Consider the following 17,522-nt stretch of genomic DNA (forward strand, 5'->3'; position numbering starts at 1 on the left):
AAACTCTATACTGCTTATTAGTTTTTTTTAAAGATAGGGACTGATGCTGTGGCATGGTGACTAAAAAGCCACCATCTGTGGTGTGGGCTTCCCATTTGGGTGCCAGTTCAAGGACTCCACTTCCAGTCCAGCTCCCTACTGATAACACCTGGGAAAGCAGTGAAAAATGGCCCCAGTCCTTGGGCTCCTGTACCACAAGGGAGACCTGGGGAAGCTCTTGGCTCTGCAAATGGCTGCAGTGGCAGAGCCAGCCCACGCCAAAGCCAAAGCCTGGAGTTTTATTAGGGTCTGCAGCACTTGGGCCATCTTCCAATGCTTCCCCAGGAACAGGGGCGGGGAACTAGATCAGAAGCAGAGCAACTGGTACTGGAGCTTATGCGTGTATACGGGACACCTGCTGCCATAATGCGAGCTCTTTTTCTCCTTATTCTTAGGTTGGCCTTGTTCATCTTGCAAGGTTTCTTTTACATACACACACACACACACACACACACACGCACACACTCCTTGTCCTTAAGAAATGTCTAGAAAATAAAAATGAAACTTTCTCCCACACTGCCACTCCTCCCTAGTCCCGCAATTCCCAATCTTCTACTTTCTGTAGGTTCTATTATAAACAGTGATACATTAATTTCCTTCTAATATACATTGTAATATTATATACACATGTGCTAGAACATGTACTAGGGTTGATTTAGGGAAAATAATTTCTTCTGTCGTGTATCTCATATTTACATGGGAGCAGAACATTGCTTTTTAAATAATCTCACCTCTGTCAAGAAAACCTTAGTTTATCATATCAGCGATCCTCTTCGGTATGAAAGTATTTTATCCTTAGCATAGATATGGCAACCTGAACTTCCATCTCCTCCTCACTGCTGTTTACCCATTGCTGCTTAATTTCTCTGAGACTAGATCTTGATGGAAGATCAGAAACTTTCTTGCCGTCAGCTGTTGGTTCTGATCATCTGGAAAGCCGCAGTGTTCCAGCTGTCTTTTGTGATCATATCTCATACCTTACTGTATTCAGCAAGTTTAATCATCCACTCCTGTTCCCGGGATTGTAAAATGAAATAATGCAGTCTTACTGTTTTAATTTTTCCTATGTATTTTTTGTTTCTTTTACAGTACTCTGTGCAAAAAACTTGGTGAAAAAGGATTTTTTCCGTAAGTAAATTAACTTTAAATACACATGTTGTATATTCTGTGTATTTTTGGGTGGCATTTTCAGAAGTGTCTGGTTTTAGAGATTTTTTTATTTAGAAAATCATTGTTTTATGAATGCTTTTGTTTTGAAAAATTTTTTAAAGACTTCCTACTTTTTAGACAGCCCTTTCCCCTTTATTGGCCTACCACATACTTAGGTGCATATTCAGTTGTGTGCATATAGAACCCTTAGTGTGTGTTGAAGGTGTGTATGACACTAGATTACCAGAAAGTTTCAGGAGGTTTTAAAGATTTACTTTATATTTATTAGAAAGTCAGATATACAGAGAGAAAGAGAGAGAGGAAGATCCTCTGTCCGATGATTCACTCCCCAAGTGACCACAATGGCTGGAGCTGTGCCGATCCGAAGCCAGGAGCCAGGAACTTCCTCCAGGTCTACCATGCAGGTGCAGGGTCCCAAAGCCTTGGGCTGTCCTCGACTGCTTTCCCAGGCCACAGACGTGGACCTGGATGGAATGTGGGGCTGTCGGGATTAGAACTGGCACCCATATGGGATTCCAGCGCATTCAAGATAAGGACTTTAACCCCTAGGGTACCGCTCCAGGCCCCAGAGTAGCTCTCTTAACTATTAGTTCTTTTCTCTTTCATGTGGTTTTTCCTTATCTGGGGAGTTCTCATTCAGCTGTTTGATTATTACGAAGTCTTCATAAATGGTCTCTGCCGCTACCCTTTCTTTGTCCTAGTCTGTCTTGACGACCACCAGTAGAAAAATGACTGGATTTATAGTCAGCATCAGGAACCAAGATGGCTCCCTATTATCTACAGTCATTCTAAGCCCTCTTGTCTGAGTCTCAGCGGTCAGGCTGGATCAGTTGTGTCTCTGCTAAAGTCTTTTATACTGAAGTACAGAAGCTTTGATGACCCTCAAAGGCCTTCACATACTGTTGTCCCTTCCTTGGCACTCTTCTCGTTGCTGGGCAGGTTCCTTCCCGCGTGTCCTTTCCAGCCCAGCGGAGTCCGTTCTCCTCCCTAAGCCTGTCTGCATCGTTCTGAGCTCTCACTGAGCTCGTTGTTAAACTGCCTGGTAAATGAAAGGTGCAGTGCAGCGCAGTGGTTCAGAGCAGGAAGTCTAGAGCCAGACCACATATCCGCAGCTTTAGAACCCAAACTTTGGACCCTGATTGTACCACTGGTTGCTGTGTGAACTGGAGCTAACAACCCCTATGTGCCTCAGTTTCCTTGTCATTAGAATAGGAACAATAATGTTATCCATCTTAGGTGGTTATTGTGAAGATATTGATAAAACATTTACTATAGAACCTGACATAGTGTTAACTATTGTAATCACTATAGCTGGGCACTTGTTTAGTTTCAGCTTGATTTTGTTTCGTTTTCATGTATAGGATTTTTTTTTTTAAAGATTTTATTGTTATTGGAAAGCCGGATATACAGAGAGGAGGAGAGACAGAGAGGAAGATCTTCCATCTGTTGTTTCACTCCCCAAGTGGCCGCAACGGGCCGGTGCACGCCAATCCGATGCCGGGAACCAGGAACCTCTTCCGGGTCTCCCACGCGGGTGCAGTGTCCCAATGCATTAGGCCGTCCTCGACTGCTTTCCCAGGCCACAAGCAGGGAGCTGGATGGGAAGTGGAGCTGCCGGGATTAGAACCGGCGCCCATATGGGATCCCGGGGCTTTCAAGGTGAGGACTTTAGCCGCTAGGCCACGCCGCCGGGCCCTTCATGTATAGGATTTTTAATCTCCCTAATTGGCTGGTAATTTTCCTTATGGCAGAGTATTACTAATTTTTTTATTCTTTCATCATTCATAGTATCTATTCAGTAAAATTGCTTGGCTGGTTATACTCCGTTCTGTGTAAAACCCTTTAGTGAACTGTTTGTTTAAATGAATTGCTGCGGGGTTATTTGGAAGGAAAGCAATGAGCATTTCCAACCTTCACCTTCCTGGGGACAAAGGACATGTAACACTATGAAAAAATTTACATATTATGAGGTAATCTCTAGATTTTGATAGTTGAGTATTTTTTGAGACAAACAAGAAAAAATATGATTTTGATATTTAGAATGGCAGTAAATTTAATGTTTGATTTTAAATGGTCTGATAAATTTCTGGTTAAAAGCTGAAATTGTCAAAGAGAATTAAATAATGGAATTATCTTTTGTAGCAAATAGTGATCTCTATATAATTATTCATGTATCTTAAATGCCAGAATATTCTGAAGTTTGAAAAAGCAACTTGCCCTTTTTTCACAGGACTTCCTGACCCGTTTGCTAAGGTGGTGGTTGATGGATCTGGGCAGTGCCATTCTACAGATACTGTAAAGAATACACTTGATCCGAAGTGGAATCAGCATTATGATCTGTAGGTTTAAATGATTAATTTGAAATGAAACCTAGAATTAACGTTATTTGATATAGTCTTTGATAAGTTCATAGAAAATGATCTGAGTTTTATCTGTGGTGTAATTTGGTCTTTACAGAAGGGGTACAGAACTCAATGGAAAAATGCTTTGCCTTATTAGTAGTTGGTTTTGAAAGATAAGATGCCCCCAGTAAGCGTATGAATTACAAAATAAAACTGGTTCACAAAATAGTCTCCCAACTCCCCAGCCTCAGTTAAATAAAGGTATTAATTTACCTTAGGGCAACTGGAAATTTAACACTAGACATTGGAATTATTTCCATGTGAATAGCTTTCTTTTAAATTATTTTTAGTCATAAGATATAGGTGCCTTTTTAAAAAGGCAAATGGTACTATAAGATTTTTATTGTTTTTAGAAAATCCTTGTTTATGGACTTGGCATGATGGCTGAATTGGCTAATCCTCTTGCTGCAAGTGCTGGGATCCCATATAGGTGCTAGTTCATATGCTGGCTGCTTTACTTCCCATTCAGTTCCCTGCTTGGCCTGGAAAAGCAGTGGAGAATGGCCTTAAGCCTTGGGACCCTGTACCTGCATGGGAGACTAGGAGGAAGCTCCTGGGTCCTGCCTTTGGATCAGCTTAACTCTGGCCGTTGCAACAACTTGGGGAGCCAATGGAAGATCTTTTGCTCTCTGCCTCTCCCCACCACCCCCTCTGTAAATTTGCCTTTTTAGCAAAAAAAAAAAAAAATTTCCCCCCTAAGATTTTTTTTTTATTGGAAAGGCAGATCAGATTTACGGAGAGAAAGAGAGAAAGCTCTTCTATCCACTGCTTCACTCCCCAAATGGCCGCTTCAGCCAGAGCTGAGCTGATCTGAAGCAAGGAGCCAGGAACTTCCTCCAGGTCTCCACGAGGTACAGGGTCCCAAGACCTTGGGCCATCTTCTATTGCTTTCCCAGTCCACAAGCAGGGAGTTGGAAGGGAAGTAGAGCAGCCAGGTCACAAACTTGTACCCATATGGGATCCTGGCACTTGCAAAGTAAGGTTTTAGCCACGGAGCCATCACACGGAGCCCAAATACAAAACAAAATTTATTTGAAAAGTAGTGAGGGAGGAACACAAAGAGAGGCAGAGACAAACCCTTCTGTTTGCTTGCTTACTTACCAAATAGCTGCACCAGCTGGGACTGGGCCAGACCGAAGCCAGGAGCTTCGTTCGGGTCTCCCACACTGGTGGCAGAGGCCCAAGCACCTGGACCATCTTGTGCTGTTTTCTTAGGTGCATTAGCAGGGAACCGTATTAAAAGTGGAACAGCTAGGACTTGAACCTGTGCCCATATGTGTTGCCAACATTGTAGATGGTGGCTAACGTAGCTGTCACAATGCCATCCCCATCTTTTTGTATCTGAAGTAAATAACTATTTGTCCTTTGTCAGTTTTCTATCACATTGATCAGTGCTCACACTGAACATCTCCTCGCCACGTGTTAAATCATGTCAGGATTCCATTTGCTTTTTCTTTTTGGAGACACATTATTTGGAACCTGTGTCCTCTTTCCCCAACAAGTGTGACCTCTAAGACCTGGGACTTGTCTTTATTATTTTTTGGGAGAATTTCCTTTGTCTTTTTCTAAGTCCAGTGATTTTCAGTTTATGTTTGTTTACTTCCCAGTTTGATAGTCTATCTTCATTGTTATTTTAAAAAAAGAATACAAAGGTGGAAGCTTTTTTTTGAGATTGTATCTGAAAATGTATTTTTTATGTTACTTATAGTTGATAATTTGCCTAAGTATAGACTTCTAGATAAAGCACCATTTTCTTCAAAGTTTGAATATGTTAGTCTGTTATCTTCTAGCTCACGATCAGCTTGTCTGAATAGGAACAGGAGCCACAGATGGGAACGCATCTGCCACATTTAAAGTGGGCAGCAGGTTCCTGTGGCTTATGGCCACCATGTGGACAATGCACATTTAGGATGTTGTTGGTGTCTGATTTTGGTCCTTCACTTCCAGTGGCAGGGAATAAGATTTTGTTACCCCTCTGTCACTAGTAGTTGTTGTTTTAATTTCAAAATTATAACCTCCGCAGTGAGAATAGAGTTCTGATTTGCATTTCCTAAGGACAAGTGATATTGATTATCTTTTCATGTACTTTTTTTTCTTGTTTAAGAATTTATGTTTAACTGGCTACCTAAGCTTTTTTTTTTTTTTTTCTTTCTTTTCCAGTTGTATGTGGTCAGGGAGACACTTAGGATCACTTTGCAAAACTCTTGGTTTTAATTGATAAAATCTACAAACAGAAGTCTAAGCATTAAATTTTAGCCCCAAATCCTAGCTCTGTCATATTTTGGTCTATATGCAAAGATTATATATTCTACTGATGTGTCCTTCACATCCATCTGGAATAAACATTCCATAACATCCATTATGGGATTAACACTGAAACATGTTTACAAATAATGTGTTTGGTGAAGTTGAAGTTTAGAGAACCTAATTGAGCTTTCTATTGAATATTCTATTGTAAAAATTCCACTTTGTCATGTATGTTATACAGATATTACACAGAATTTCCTTAAAGTAAGAGCACTTTTCTAAGTGCTCTGATTAATTTCTGGTCCAGGAATATTTGGACAGAATGTGATGTATATACTTTACGTAATTCAGTGTGATTCACAATTTTTAGTAATTCATGGTCTCTTAGAACATTTGTACTTAACAAATAGTTACTGTTTAATGTGGAGCTTCTCAAAATTTAATATCATGCTGCTTGTGAAAAATATGATGTACCAAATAGCTGGAGTTGCTAAGACTCAGGCTGCCATGAGCCTTTGGAGATTAGTATTTTGTCATTCATTCTTTCTTTTTTTAAGGTTTATTTATTTTTATTGGAAGGTCAGATATATGCAGAGGGGGAGAGACAGAAAGATCTTCTGTCCTCTGGTTCACTCCCCAAGTGGCTGCAATGGCCAGAGCTGAGCTGATCACAAGCCAGAAGCCTCTTCTGGTCTTCCACACAGGTACAGGGCCCCAAGGTTTTGGCATCCTGTGCTGCTTTCCCAGGCCACAAGTAGGGAGCTGGATGGAAAGTGGAGCAGCTGGGACACAAACTCGCGTCCATATGGGATCCTGGTGTGTGCAAGGTGAAGATTTAGCAACTAGGCAATTGTACTGGCCCCTTATTTTTTATTTTTTTAAAAATCGGCATTTGGTTTTGAGACAATTTAGGTGTTTAATCATCGATTCTAGTTCTAAAATTCTGGCTTAGAATGCAGTAGGTAATTGCCAAAACGAATTTGCTCGTGTGTTTGTAAGTTAAAGCACACATGCCGAGTGACATTTTATCAGGTCTTTTCCTTTGCAGTTAAGAAAGACAAAAAAACAAAAACAAAAACACAAAAAAAACGAAGGCAGAATTCAATCTAGTTTAAGATTTATGAGGGAATGTACTGACATACATAATTAAAAGCCCAGGGATGGGTATGATTTAGACACAGCCAGAATCAGGGACTCAAGTGTGCCTTCAGTGTTCCCCATTTAAAAATCCAGTCTCACTTAAGAGGCTTAGGTTTAATAGAATAGGTGAGTTTTTTCTGATAGCACCGCTTTACTCTAATGCTTGGAAAGCAAGGTTGCTGGACCAAAAATTTGACCTTTTAGAATCATTGAACTAGAATTAAATTTTATTCACTTTATTGCATTTTTGCATGGGTTGATGCCATGTTAACAAATGGCTGTAATGGAAATTTACATACTTGCAAGGCATACGCAGCATATACACCAAAAGGTACAGTAACGCTTTTCCCTGCTCTGCTTGTCTGCAGGCAGTGAAATGAAAGCTGCAAGAGTCCTGCTCGCTCAAGGCCTGCATACAGGAGAGAAGCAAGGGAAAAGCGTTACAAAGAACTTTTGTTCTGCAGCATTTTAAAATATAACAGGTAGGTCAGATTTTTGGTCTGTCAGCCTTGAAACTGAACTTAGTCTTCTTTGAAGTAAAAGGTCATACCACCGAAGTGTGTTTTCAAATGTGATGAAGATGTCATCAAAGATCTGTTACGATTTCTGTTCCTGGAAAGATGTGATTGTTGTAAGCTGGTTACTGCATGATAGGTACCAAAATAATGCTTTTATTAACTAGAATTGTTGTCAAACTTGGGAGTGGCTGACATGCTAAGAATGTATTAAAAATTATTCTTAGATTTTACTTTTTAAGATTTTCATAATTCCATGCTATGAATTGCCTGAACTTTGAACATGTTTTGAGTTATCTAGTCATGCTCTGCAGCATATTTGTAACTTCAGAATATAAAAAGAAAATTTTTATTCTACTTGTGTCAGGTAATTCATGTAGCCTTTTTGTTTTGTAGGTATATTGGAAAATCTGATTCCGTCACGATCAGCGTATGGAATCACAAGAAGATTCATAAAAAACAGGGTGCTGGGTTTCTTGGTTGTGTCCGTCTTCTGTCCAATGCCATCAACCGCCTCAAAGACACGGGCTGTGAGTAGATACTAGAGCTTTGTGAATTAAAAAAGAAATAGATCTATGTACACATGAATATTTATGTTGATTGGACTCCAAAATTCCCTGTGTATCTCTGAAATATTGGTTAAAATTCCTGGTCTGAATTTATTTTGGAAAAACGAAACGTTTTTAATTTTTATGACCTGGAGCCGAATCAGAGCTGATGCTTAACTTCCTGAATGTGTAAATGTTAAGAAGTGACTGATACCCGGAAGGGTGAACAGTGTCAAAGAGGATATGCCTTTGAGCTTCTCAGTCTTCTTGGTGCGGTGGGTTTGTAAGCTGAAGTAAGTGTTTGTTTAGGTGATTGGAGTGTTAGAGGTAACAGTTAAAGGGGAATTGGTGGTGGGTAACAGTAGTATAATACAGAAAAGCTGTGAATTATACAGAAAGATAAGCTATAACTCTATCTGAGCCTAAGGTGGTTGTGTTAATTACTTAGTCATAGCTCAGTTTATCACAATTCTGGACGTTTAGGAGATGACACAAGATCACAGCATTTCCACAATGGAATGATAAACTGGCTTAGCGTGTAAGTGACTCCTACAGTCAGGTGACAGAGAATCTTTTGGGGGCTTTTTTTCCATTGAAACATAGATAATGATGTATTTTTAGCATTTTTTGTTTCAGAATTTTCATATAGTATAAAAAATATTGTTAAACATTGTCATGAGATTTTAGCCCAGAATACTGTACTAAATAAACTCAAAATCTAGCTAAGGATATCAGTTAGCAGAAAACAGTGAATTTAGCATTGAATGTTAGGTATATTAAGAGATGATCCCTTTGAATGTAGCATTTCACAGCTCTCATACATAAATACTGACCTGTTAAAAAGAGAATGGGAGAAGACTGAGCTAGAAGTTCTGAGTCAGGTATGGAAATGTAAAGTTGCCTGTGGAATCCGTGCTTCCGGGGTGACAAAATGACCAACAGGACAGAGAAGATAAGAGAACTGGAGATAATCTATATACTAAAAAGCAAGTGGTTTTCTTACCTGTTCCAGCGGGCAAACTAAAACTGTGGAGATGAGATACTTGTAGTTATCCCTGACAGCATTTTTTTGTTGTTAGTTTTCTCATATTGAGTAATGTGAAATTACACAATAGTATTCAGTTACAAAAATCAAGAAGCATGTATTGACGAATATAAAGTCTTAAATATGATGCCAAGAATCATAATAATATAAATAATAAATATTGGGCGCTAGTAAAGTTGAAAGTTAGTGTGATGATTTAAGCTCATTTTCCCTCAGTTAGCAGATATAGTTTAAAGCTGATGAATCATGAAATTAAAAGTAAAACACACAATTTATCACGAATGAACTGAAAACAGCAATCTCTTGAAATAGTTAAAACCCTCATGTCCCCTGTTCTAAACACTGGTGATACACGGGTGAAAAAGCCCTCTCAGCAGCCAGGACAAAGACCTGACAGGGAGTGGGCACCTGGACGGCGGAAGTCCACTCTGCAGCTGACTTAGAAGTGCCCATTTATTTTGCAGAGGGAGAAGTGTCTGTAGTTTTGACTGGATAGCTAAAGGCTATGGTTTGGGAATAGAATTCTTTTTCTGCTGTGTTACATTGATTGACATTTCCTTATGTACAGCTGTACTGATCAAATATTTATTGGGCACTTGATGCAGAATTCTACCAGATTGCAGTGGAGAATGTAGACTTAACATGTTCTCCTTCTACTAGTTCACACTTATTTATGGTATACAGATGTAAAAGAATTAAGCTATAAATGCTATATTAAAAGTGAAACCAGCATGCCATGTGAGTGACCTTGTTCTTCTATGTAACTTTGAGTGCCAGGCCAGTATTATATTTGTTTTAGATACGAGTTGAGGGATGACCCTAAATGAGTTAATGGCAGGATTGAGTCACCCAACATTTTTTGCTTAGCTTCATATTAATATTCTTTTTGTGTATGTCATTTGAAATGATTAGATAAATAATAACTTTGATAGCAACTGTCATTTATTGAACACCTGTGTACAGACTTTGCTGTGAGATTTATGTATTATTTGAGTTGGTCTTTAAAAAATCGGAGATAAATATTGTTGTATGGGAGATAACATGGTCACCACAAATTGCCTAAAATCATTAGTTAGGACGTGACAAGCCAAGACACAGACCAGCATGAACTGCAAGCTTTGTAGAGAAAGTAACTTCACAGTGGCAGTAGAACATGAGGTGTTTTATTATTTTGAAAACTGAATTTATTAAAATTTGTGGACATATCAATTGTGTATGCAATTAGAGAATTTTGTACACTGGGTTTGTAGTTAAAATGTAATTGTTCAGGTGATTTAAAAGGATTGGGTAAATTTGTTATTGTATGGCTGTTAGAGTTTCTGATACTAGCTAATTTTGCAATTGTTCTTTTAAATTGATTTGAAATAGATCAGAGGTTGGATCTATGCAAGCTTGGGCCAAATGACAATGATACAGTTAGAGGACAGATAGTAGGTAAGTATGAAGTTTAAAGTATGAATTTTGGGCTTGTACACACTGACCAGAAATCTGAGTGTTTTACAATCAAAGTTTAATTACAAACATCATTATTGGTATTAATTAAATGTGAATCAAGTAATGTGCTACAAAAAGTGGATAAGGTTAATCATTAATTTATATAATATAAAGGAAAATAGCAACTTGTTTGTAAAGAACTGTGATCTTGTAGGAAATAATATTTCAAAAGATACAAATAAAGTACAGCACTGAGAGAATGGTATACCTGTATACATGATGTTTAATTTTTCTAAAAATTAGTCTCAAACACATTTTGAGTAATAAGAACATTTTTTGTTGAACTCTTTGTTTAATGGTTAGTACTTTACAGTTTATTTAGTTAATTTTCTTTGGAAAGGCAGATTTATAGATAGGAGGAGAGACAGAAAGATCTTTCATCTGCTGGTTCACATCCCAAATGACTGTAATTGCCAGAGCTGAGCCAATCCAAAACCAGGAGCCAGGAGTTTCCTCTGAGTTTCCCAAATCGGTGCAGGAACTCAAAACTTTTGGGCCATCCTCGGCTGCTTTCCCAGGCTACAAGCAGGGAGCTGGAAGGGAAGCGGAGCTGTTGGGACATAAACCTGCGCCCATTTGGGATCTCAGTGCTAGCAGAGGAAGGATTAGCCAATTGAGCCATTGTGCTGGGCCCAGTGCGTCACAGTTAAAAAGATACATATATGTGCTGATTGGAAAAAAAGTGGTGTAAGCAGTGGTAATGTCATGCTGATTGGAAAAACGAAGAAACTGTTGCCTTATTATTTTTTAAATTTATTTTTATTGGAAAGTTAGATTTACAGAGAGGAGAGATAAAGATCTTCCATCCACTGGTTCATGACTGAAGCTGAGTTGATCTAAAGCCAGAAGTTAGGAGCTTCCGTTGGGTATCCCCAGTGGGTCCAGGGTCCCAAGGCTTTGGGCCATCCTCTGCTGCTTTCCCAGGCCACAAGCAGGGAGCTGGAAGGGAAGCGGAGCAGCCGAACATCCTGGCAAATGCAGGGCAAGGACTTTAGTCACTGAGCTACCATGCCAGGTCCTGTCTCCAGCCATACCACTCTGAGCACCCCCAATCTTGTCTGTTGACTTATTTATAAGGTACTTGGTAGATATGGACTGTTAGTTTATTTTGAATTGACCTAGAGGAAATGGTTGATATAAAATTTCTTGAGGCTTTTCTTAAGAATTGGTGCTGCAATTTGATCAATTATATATTTATTTGTTGTTTACATCGTTGATCAGTAGGAAGGATTGAGAGATAGTGATAAGTGGGTGTGATTATTTTCAAATTTTGTATTTCCTCTTTCTGTTTGTTTTTTTTTTTTTTTTTTTTTTTTTTTATATATAATCCATTTTATTGTATTGTTGTTGACAATCTTTACATAGTTAACTATAGTTGAAGGAAAATCAAGAAAGAGAAGGAAAAAAAAAAAGGTTCAGGGGGATAGGGAGGTGGGCAATGCTATTATGTCCATATTGTTTCCATCATGTATCTGAGGTAAAAGGGGGTATTGAGGGAGAAGCCCCACCCGGTTTCCCGCCCACCCCAAGTCCCATATGTGGGGCATGCTCTGAGATATGTGCTCAAGTGGAGTTAATAGTTCTCCAGTTATGAGTCACTGCCAGTTTCGCTCGATGAGGTGGTCCACTGATTGATATTGTCCATCATGAAGTCTCCATTTGTCCCATATTTCGCTGCCAACATGTAGCTGGGATGAATGATTGTCCTATTCTGTCTTCTGTCTTTTCTTGGTTAGAATTCTGAGTCCAGCAGTTCAAGTGGGGAGATCTCCAAAGATACTTTGAGGTATTCCCAGACCAGATTCTTGTATGTTCTAGCAAGCACAGGGCCCGGCACAGTCCATCACCCTGATCAGCTGGTGGTTGCAATTGCTGTGTTGGTTCTGTTTTCAGTCCCGAGTTGCACTGGAACCAATGGGTGTTGCAGTCCAGTCTGGTTCGGCCCTTACATCAACCAGTGGGAGCTGCAGCCTAGTCGGGGCGACCCACAATAACCCCCACCAAGCCTGCCCCCTACCCTGGTTTGCCAATTTGTGTAGCAGAAGACCAGTCTGTCCCCCATCCCATTTGGCTCTGGTACTTGTCAATGGGTATTAAAGCTTAGTTCTATCTAATCGACTCAACCATCCAGCCCTCACAGATGTTGTTGAGTGCCTCTGTCTAGCCATCCCAGCCCCCGTCCTAGTTTTCATGCCCTCCCACGGGAATAGTGACCCAAGAAGGGGGAACCCACTTTTTCCCTCCCAGGTCTCTCTGTCCCGGTTTATGCACTCTTTAGGTGGTCCTGTGATTTGACTCGACAGAATTAGTCCCCAGTGCCAGCTTCTGCCAGCTGATGCTGTGGCCCTGATCTTGTCCACATGCAGCGCACAGGTGTTGTAGCCTTGCTTAGTCGTGTCTGTCTCTATCCCAGCCAACACTCTCCAGTGGGAGTGGTTGTCCAGCGAGGGGACCAGCCCCTTAACCCCCCCGCCAGCTCTGCCCCTCCCTTCCTGGATCTCACGTGTGCTGGATGGGTGTTGCATTCATATCCAGTACAGGCAACCACGCCCTGGCGTTCCAGAATGTGTACTGGTTTTGTCGCAACCAAACCCGGCCCATTCCACACTCTGTTCTGGTGATCGGATTTGCCAGAGGATGACATGAACTGATTCAGCCTGGCCTGCTCCTGATTGACCAAGACTTTTTGCATGTAATTGTAATAGTTACTGTTATGCCCTTAAGGAGGGTGTCTTTGAGGCCCCTTTTGCATTAAAGTAGGTAAATGCAATTGGACTCTTATCCCTTAGTGATAGGGGTGTTTAGAATAAGGTGATTTCCTTATGAATCTAAAGAAGTTTTAGTTCCCAAAGGCACTTAGAGGACAAGGCTGTGAACTGGGTTCATAGTTGGGAATTACTAGATCATTTTCTGTCTCTCCTCTCTCTAAATCTGATCTGCCTTTCCAATAAAGATAAATACATATGGAAAATTAGTAATGGCTTTTAGTACAGTTTTCATATAACATTTTGTTTATATCCATTGAGGAGTTCTGTTGCTTTGTTCTGTCTTGTAAATGGAACTTCTTGATTTTTCAAAAAAAAAAAACTTTAAAAATATTTATGTATTTAAAGGGCAGACTGACAAAGAGGTCTTCCACCTGCTGGTTTGCTTCCCTAATGGCTGTAAAAGCCAGAACTGGTTTAGGCTGAAGCCAGCATTCTGGAACTCCGTCCAGGTTCCCCACTTGGGTAGCGGAGGCCCCAGCCCTTGGGCCATCCTGTTCCATTTACTGGGCACATCTTTGGAGCTGGCTGGAGCACTGCATCCAGTGCTTTGATATGTGGTAAGAGGTAGTTTAATCCTCTCTGCTACAGTGTTGGCCCCCAACTTAACACGTTTTTACAAAGGTGTCGACTTTCAGATTTTGGAGACCTTTTGTTGAGTTGAGAGTCCCTAGAAACCATACTTTGTGTGATAACCTTCTTAATTCCTTTTATTAAAATTATTTATTTTTTGAAAAATAGAATTAGGGAGAGTCAGGGAGCGATCTTCCATCTATTGGTCTAATCCGCAGGTGGCCACGATGGCTGGGCCTGAGCCTGGCCAAAGCCAGGAGCTTCTGGAATTCCCACTGGGGTGGCAGGAACCCAAGCATTTGGACCATCTGCTGCTGTTTTTCCCAGGCCATCCCAGGGAGCTGGATCAGGAGTGCAGCAGCCGGGACACAAAGCAGCCCCCATATGGGATGCTGACATCACAGGTGGCAGGTTTACTCACTGTTGCCACAACACTGGCCCCACCTTAATTTTTTCATAAGTTGGATTATCAGCTATGACTGTTGAGGCCATTGAAGGGAGCGGATCAGCAAATAAAAGATCTCTTTCACATTCTCTGTCTGCCTTTCACATAAAATAAAAATACATGCATACATATCTGTATGTATGTATGCACACACATATACTTTAAGGAAAAGAAAGGTGAGTTATAGTCAAATTTGTACTTCATTCTTTTGGGAAAGTTATTAAAAACAGAATAAACACTAAGCAACAAGGAAGGACTTCAGGGATACTATTTAACTTCCTCATTATTCAGGTAGTGCCATAAGCATGTTAAGTGTTTTGTCCAAGGTATCGGTACTCAACTAGTTGATAGAGCCTACTGTATTTCTACTGCTTCAAGTTTATAGAGGTGCTTTTATGTGATGATGTGTATGCTTAAAGCTCCCGGAATCCAAGGAATGCCCTGTTGCCAGAATCCAGTGTATATGTATTTTATAACCTTAATGTGTTAGACTGCTTCCTAAGTGCATTGTGACCTTGCAATGCCCTATTAAAGTGATTTTTTAAAATCTATGGGGAAAGAATTCATAGATTCTAATGAAAAACAAAGAATGAAATGAGCCAGCCAGGTCCACTTTCACAGGTAAGTATGTTTATGTAATGATTCTGCCCAGTCCTGTGGATCAGTAACGTTTCTGTTGTTTACCAGTGAGTCTTCAGTCCAGAGATCGCATAGGCACGGGAGGACAAGTTGTGGACTGCAGTCGTTTGTTTGACAATGATTTACCAGACGGGTAAGCTTACATTACAAAATCATTAGAGAAATAGAGAGCTTCCTTTAAATAATGAGAAATAAGTTGCTTCTTAAATACTTAACTTTGGAAATGTGCTATGAAAAATTCCAGGTAGAGATTATCCTTCTCAGAAAATTGATTAGTTAATAATTATTAAAACACGGATTTGACACGTTAAATTTGATTTTTTAAATAAGGTTAAGGTATTTTTATTTGAACGGGAAATTTATGGAGAGAGAGACACACATAGTCAGCAATCTTTTATCCGTTGGTTCACTCTCCAAATGGCTGCAGTGACCATAGCTGGGCCCAAATGAAGCCAGGAGCTTCTTCCAGATCTTCCACATGGATGAAGGAACCCAAGCATTGGACTGTTCTCTGCTGCTTTACCTGACCATTGGTAGGGACCTGGATCAGAATTGGAGTAGCCAGGACTTGAACCAATGCCCATAAGGGATGCTGGCATCACAGATGGAAGCTTTACCTGTTTTGCCATTGATTTTTAAGAGTTTTAGCTAAGAAATAAATCAGATTTCTTGATGGGTAGAGTTCTGTAAGCACAATTTGAAAGAAGGTTTTTTTGCTTGATTAAGTAATTCAAAATGGGATATACCAGTTCTGAATTTGAAATACTGCTTTTTGAAGGATGGGAAAGAGAATTTAGGTAGTAGCAATTATAACAAAATAGCATTTTCTTTTTAAAGATTTATTTATTTATTGGGAAGTCAGATTTACAGAGAGAGGGAGAGACAAAGAAAAATCTTCCATCTGCTGATTCACTCCCCAAACAGCTATAGTGACCGGAACTGAGCCAATCCAATGCCAGGAGCCAGGAATTTCTTCCAGATCTCCTACAAGGGTTTAGGGTCCCAAGGCTTTCGGCCGTCTTCCCCTGCTTTCCCAGTCCACAAGCAGGGAGCTGGAAGGGAAGTGGAGCAGCTGGGATACACAGTACCCACATGGGATCCTGGCGACTGCAAGGCAAGGACTTCAGCCACTAAGCTACCACGCTGGGCCCACAAAGTAGCATTATGTGTCACATACTGTTATAAGCAGATTTTGTCTTTCAGTTCTCATGGCTTATTGGTAGGTAGTAGGTAGTAGTGCACTGCCTGTCATTCTGGAATTAGATGACCAAGGTTCCAGTCGGTATACTTCTGTTTACTAGCCTTACCTCCTGAACTGATTTATTTAAATTCTGTAAACTAAGTTTACATTATTCAAAGAGGGAGGAGTAAGAACTTACTAAATAATTAGCTACTATACTTTCTAATTTTCATTCATTTTTTAAGGTTAAAAAACCACTGAAATTCAGACTTTAATTAGCTTAAGTCCACATAGATAGCAGAGCTGGAATATAAACCTTAATCAAAATTCTGAAGCTTGCAATGTTTATCACTGCTGTCTTAAGTGCCAGTTCTGTCACTTTCTAGATTAACTTTAAAAGATTTTTTTTAAGAAGATTTATTTATTTTTTTGAAAAATAGTGTTACAAAGAGAGAAGCAAAGATAAAGAGACTCTTCCATCTACTTAGTTGTTTGCTGTAACAATCAGGGCTGGGCCAGGTCGAAACTTGGAGCCTGGAGCTTCTTTCAGATCTGCCAAGTGGGTGCAGGGGTCCAGGCAGTTGGGGAATATTCCACTGCTTTCGCAGGTGCATTAACAGGGAACTGGATCTAAAGTGGAGCAACTGAGACTTGAACCAGCGCCCAAATGGGATGCTGGTGTTGCAGGAGGAGGCTTAGCTTACTATGACACAACTTCATCCCTGAGAGATCTATCTGCTGATTCATTCTGCTAGTGCCCATCGTAGCTGAGTCAGGGCCAGGCAGTAGTTGTGAGAGCCTGGAACTCATTCTGATTCTCTCATGTGAGTGTCGTGGACCAGGTATTTAAGGTATCACCTGCTGCCTCCTGAGGCTGCACATGAGCAGGAAGGAACTCGAGTTGGAAGCAGAGTTGGGGACTAGAACCCAGTCACTTTGATGTAGGATGTGAGTGTTCTAAGCTGTGACTTAATTGCTACTACAAACACTTGCTTTTTCTGTTTTAATACTCCAAGTCTCTGCCAATATTTGGTAGAAATATTAATACATTTGTGTAGTCATGTGAATTATAATAAAGGGTTGAGAATGAATTAGTTTTGTTTTTTTTTTAAATGTTTATTTTTATTGAAAAGGCAGATTTACGGAAAGAAGCAAGGACAGGGAAGGATTTTTCATCCACTGATGCACTGCCCATGTATCAAATGGTTGGAGATGAGCCAATCCAAAGCCAGGAGCCAAGAGCTTCTTCCAGGTCTCCCACATGGGTGCAGGGTCCTAACTCTTGGGGCCATCCTCCACTGCTTTCCCAGGCTACAAGCA

At 40.2% G+C, this 17,522-nt stretch overlaps 1 protein-coding gene across 1 annotated transcript in view; it reads left to right on the forward strand.

Annotated features, from left to right (window-relative positions):
• SMURF2 (SMAD specific E3 ubiquitin protein ligase 2) overlaps positions 1 to 17,522 on the forward strand; it is a 94,502-nt gene that overhangs the window by 42,022 nt on the left and 34,958 nt on the right. Inside the window, exons 2-6 of the mRNA XM_004592976.3 lie at positions 1,129 to 1,167; positions 3,440 to 3,548; positions 7,910 to 8,043; positions 10,475 to 10,540; positions 15,071 to 15,155. Coding sequence (XP_004593033.2) covers positions 1,129 to 1,167; positions 3,440 to 3,548; positions 7,910 to 8,043; positions 10,475 to 10,540; positions 15,071 to 15,155 — 433 coding nt within the window. The remainder of the gene's footprint in view (positions 1 to 1,128; positions 1,168 to 3,439; positions 3,549 to 7,909; positions 8,044 to 10,474; positions 10,541 to 15,070; positions 15,156 to 17,522) is intronic.

The sequence above is a fragment of the Ochotona princeps genome, chromosome 17 (assembly GCF_030435755.1).
Source record: "Ochotona princeps isolate mOchPri1 chromosome 17, mOchPri1.hap1, whole genome shotgun sequence".
Classification (NCBI taxonomy): Eukaryota; Metazoa; Chordata; class Mammalia; order Lagomorpha; family Ochotonidae; genus Ochotona; species Ochotona princeps.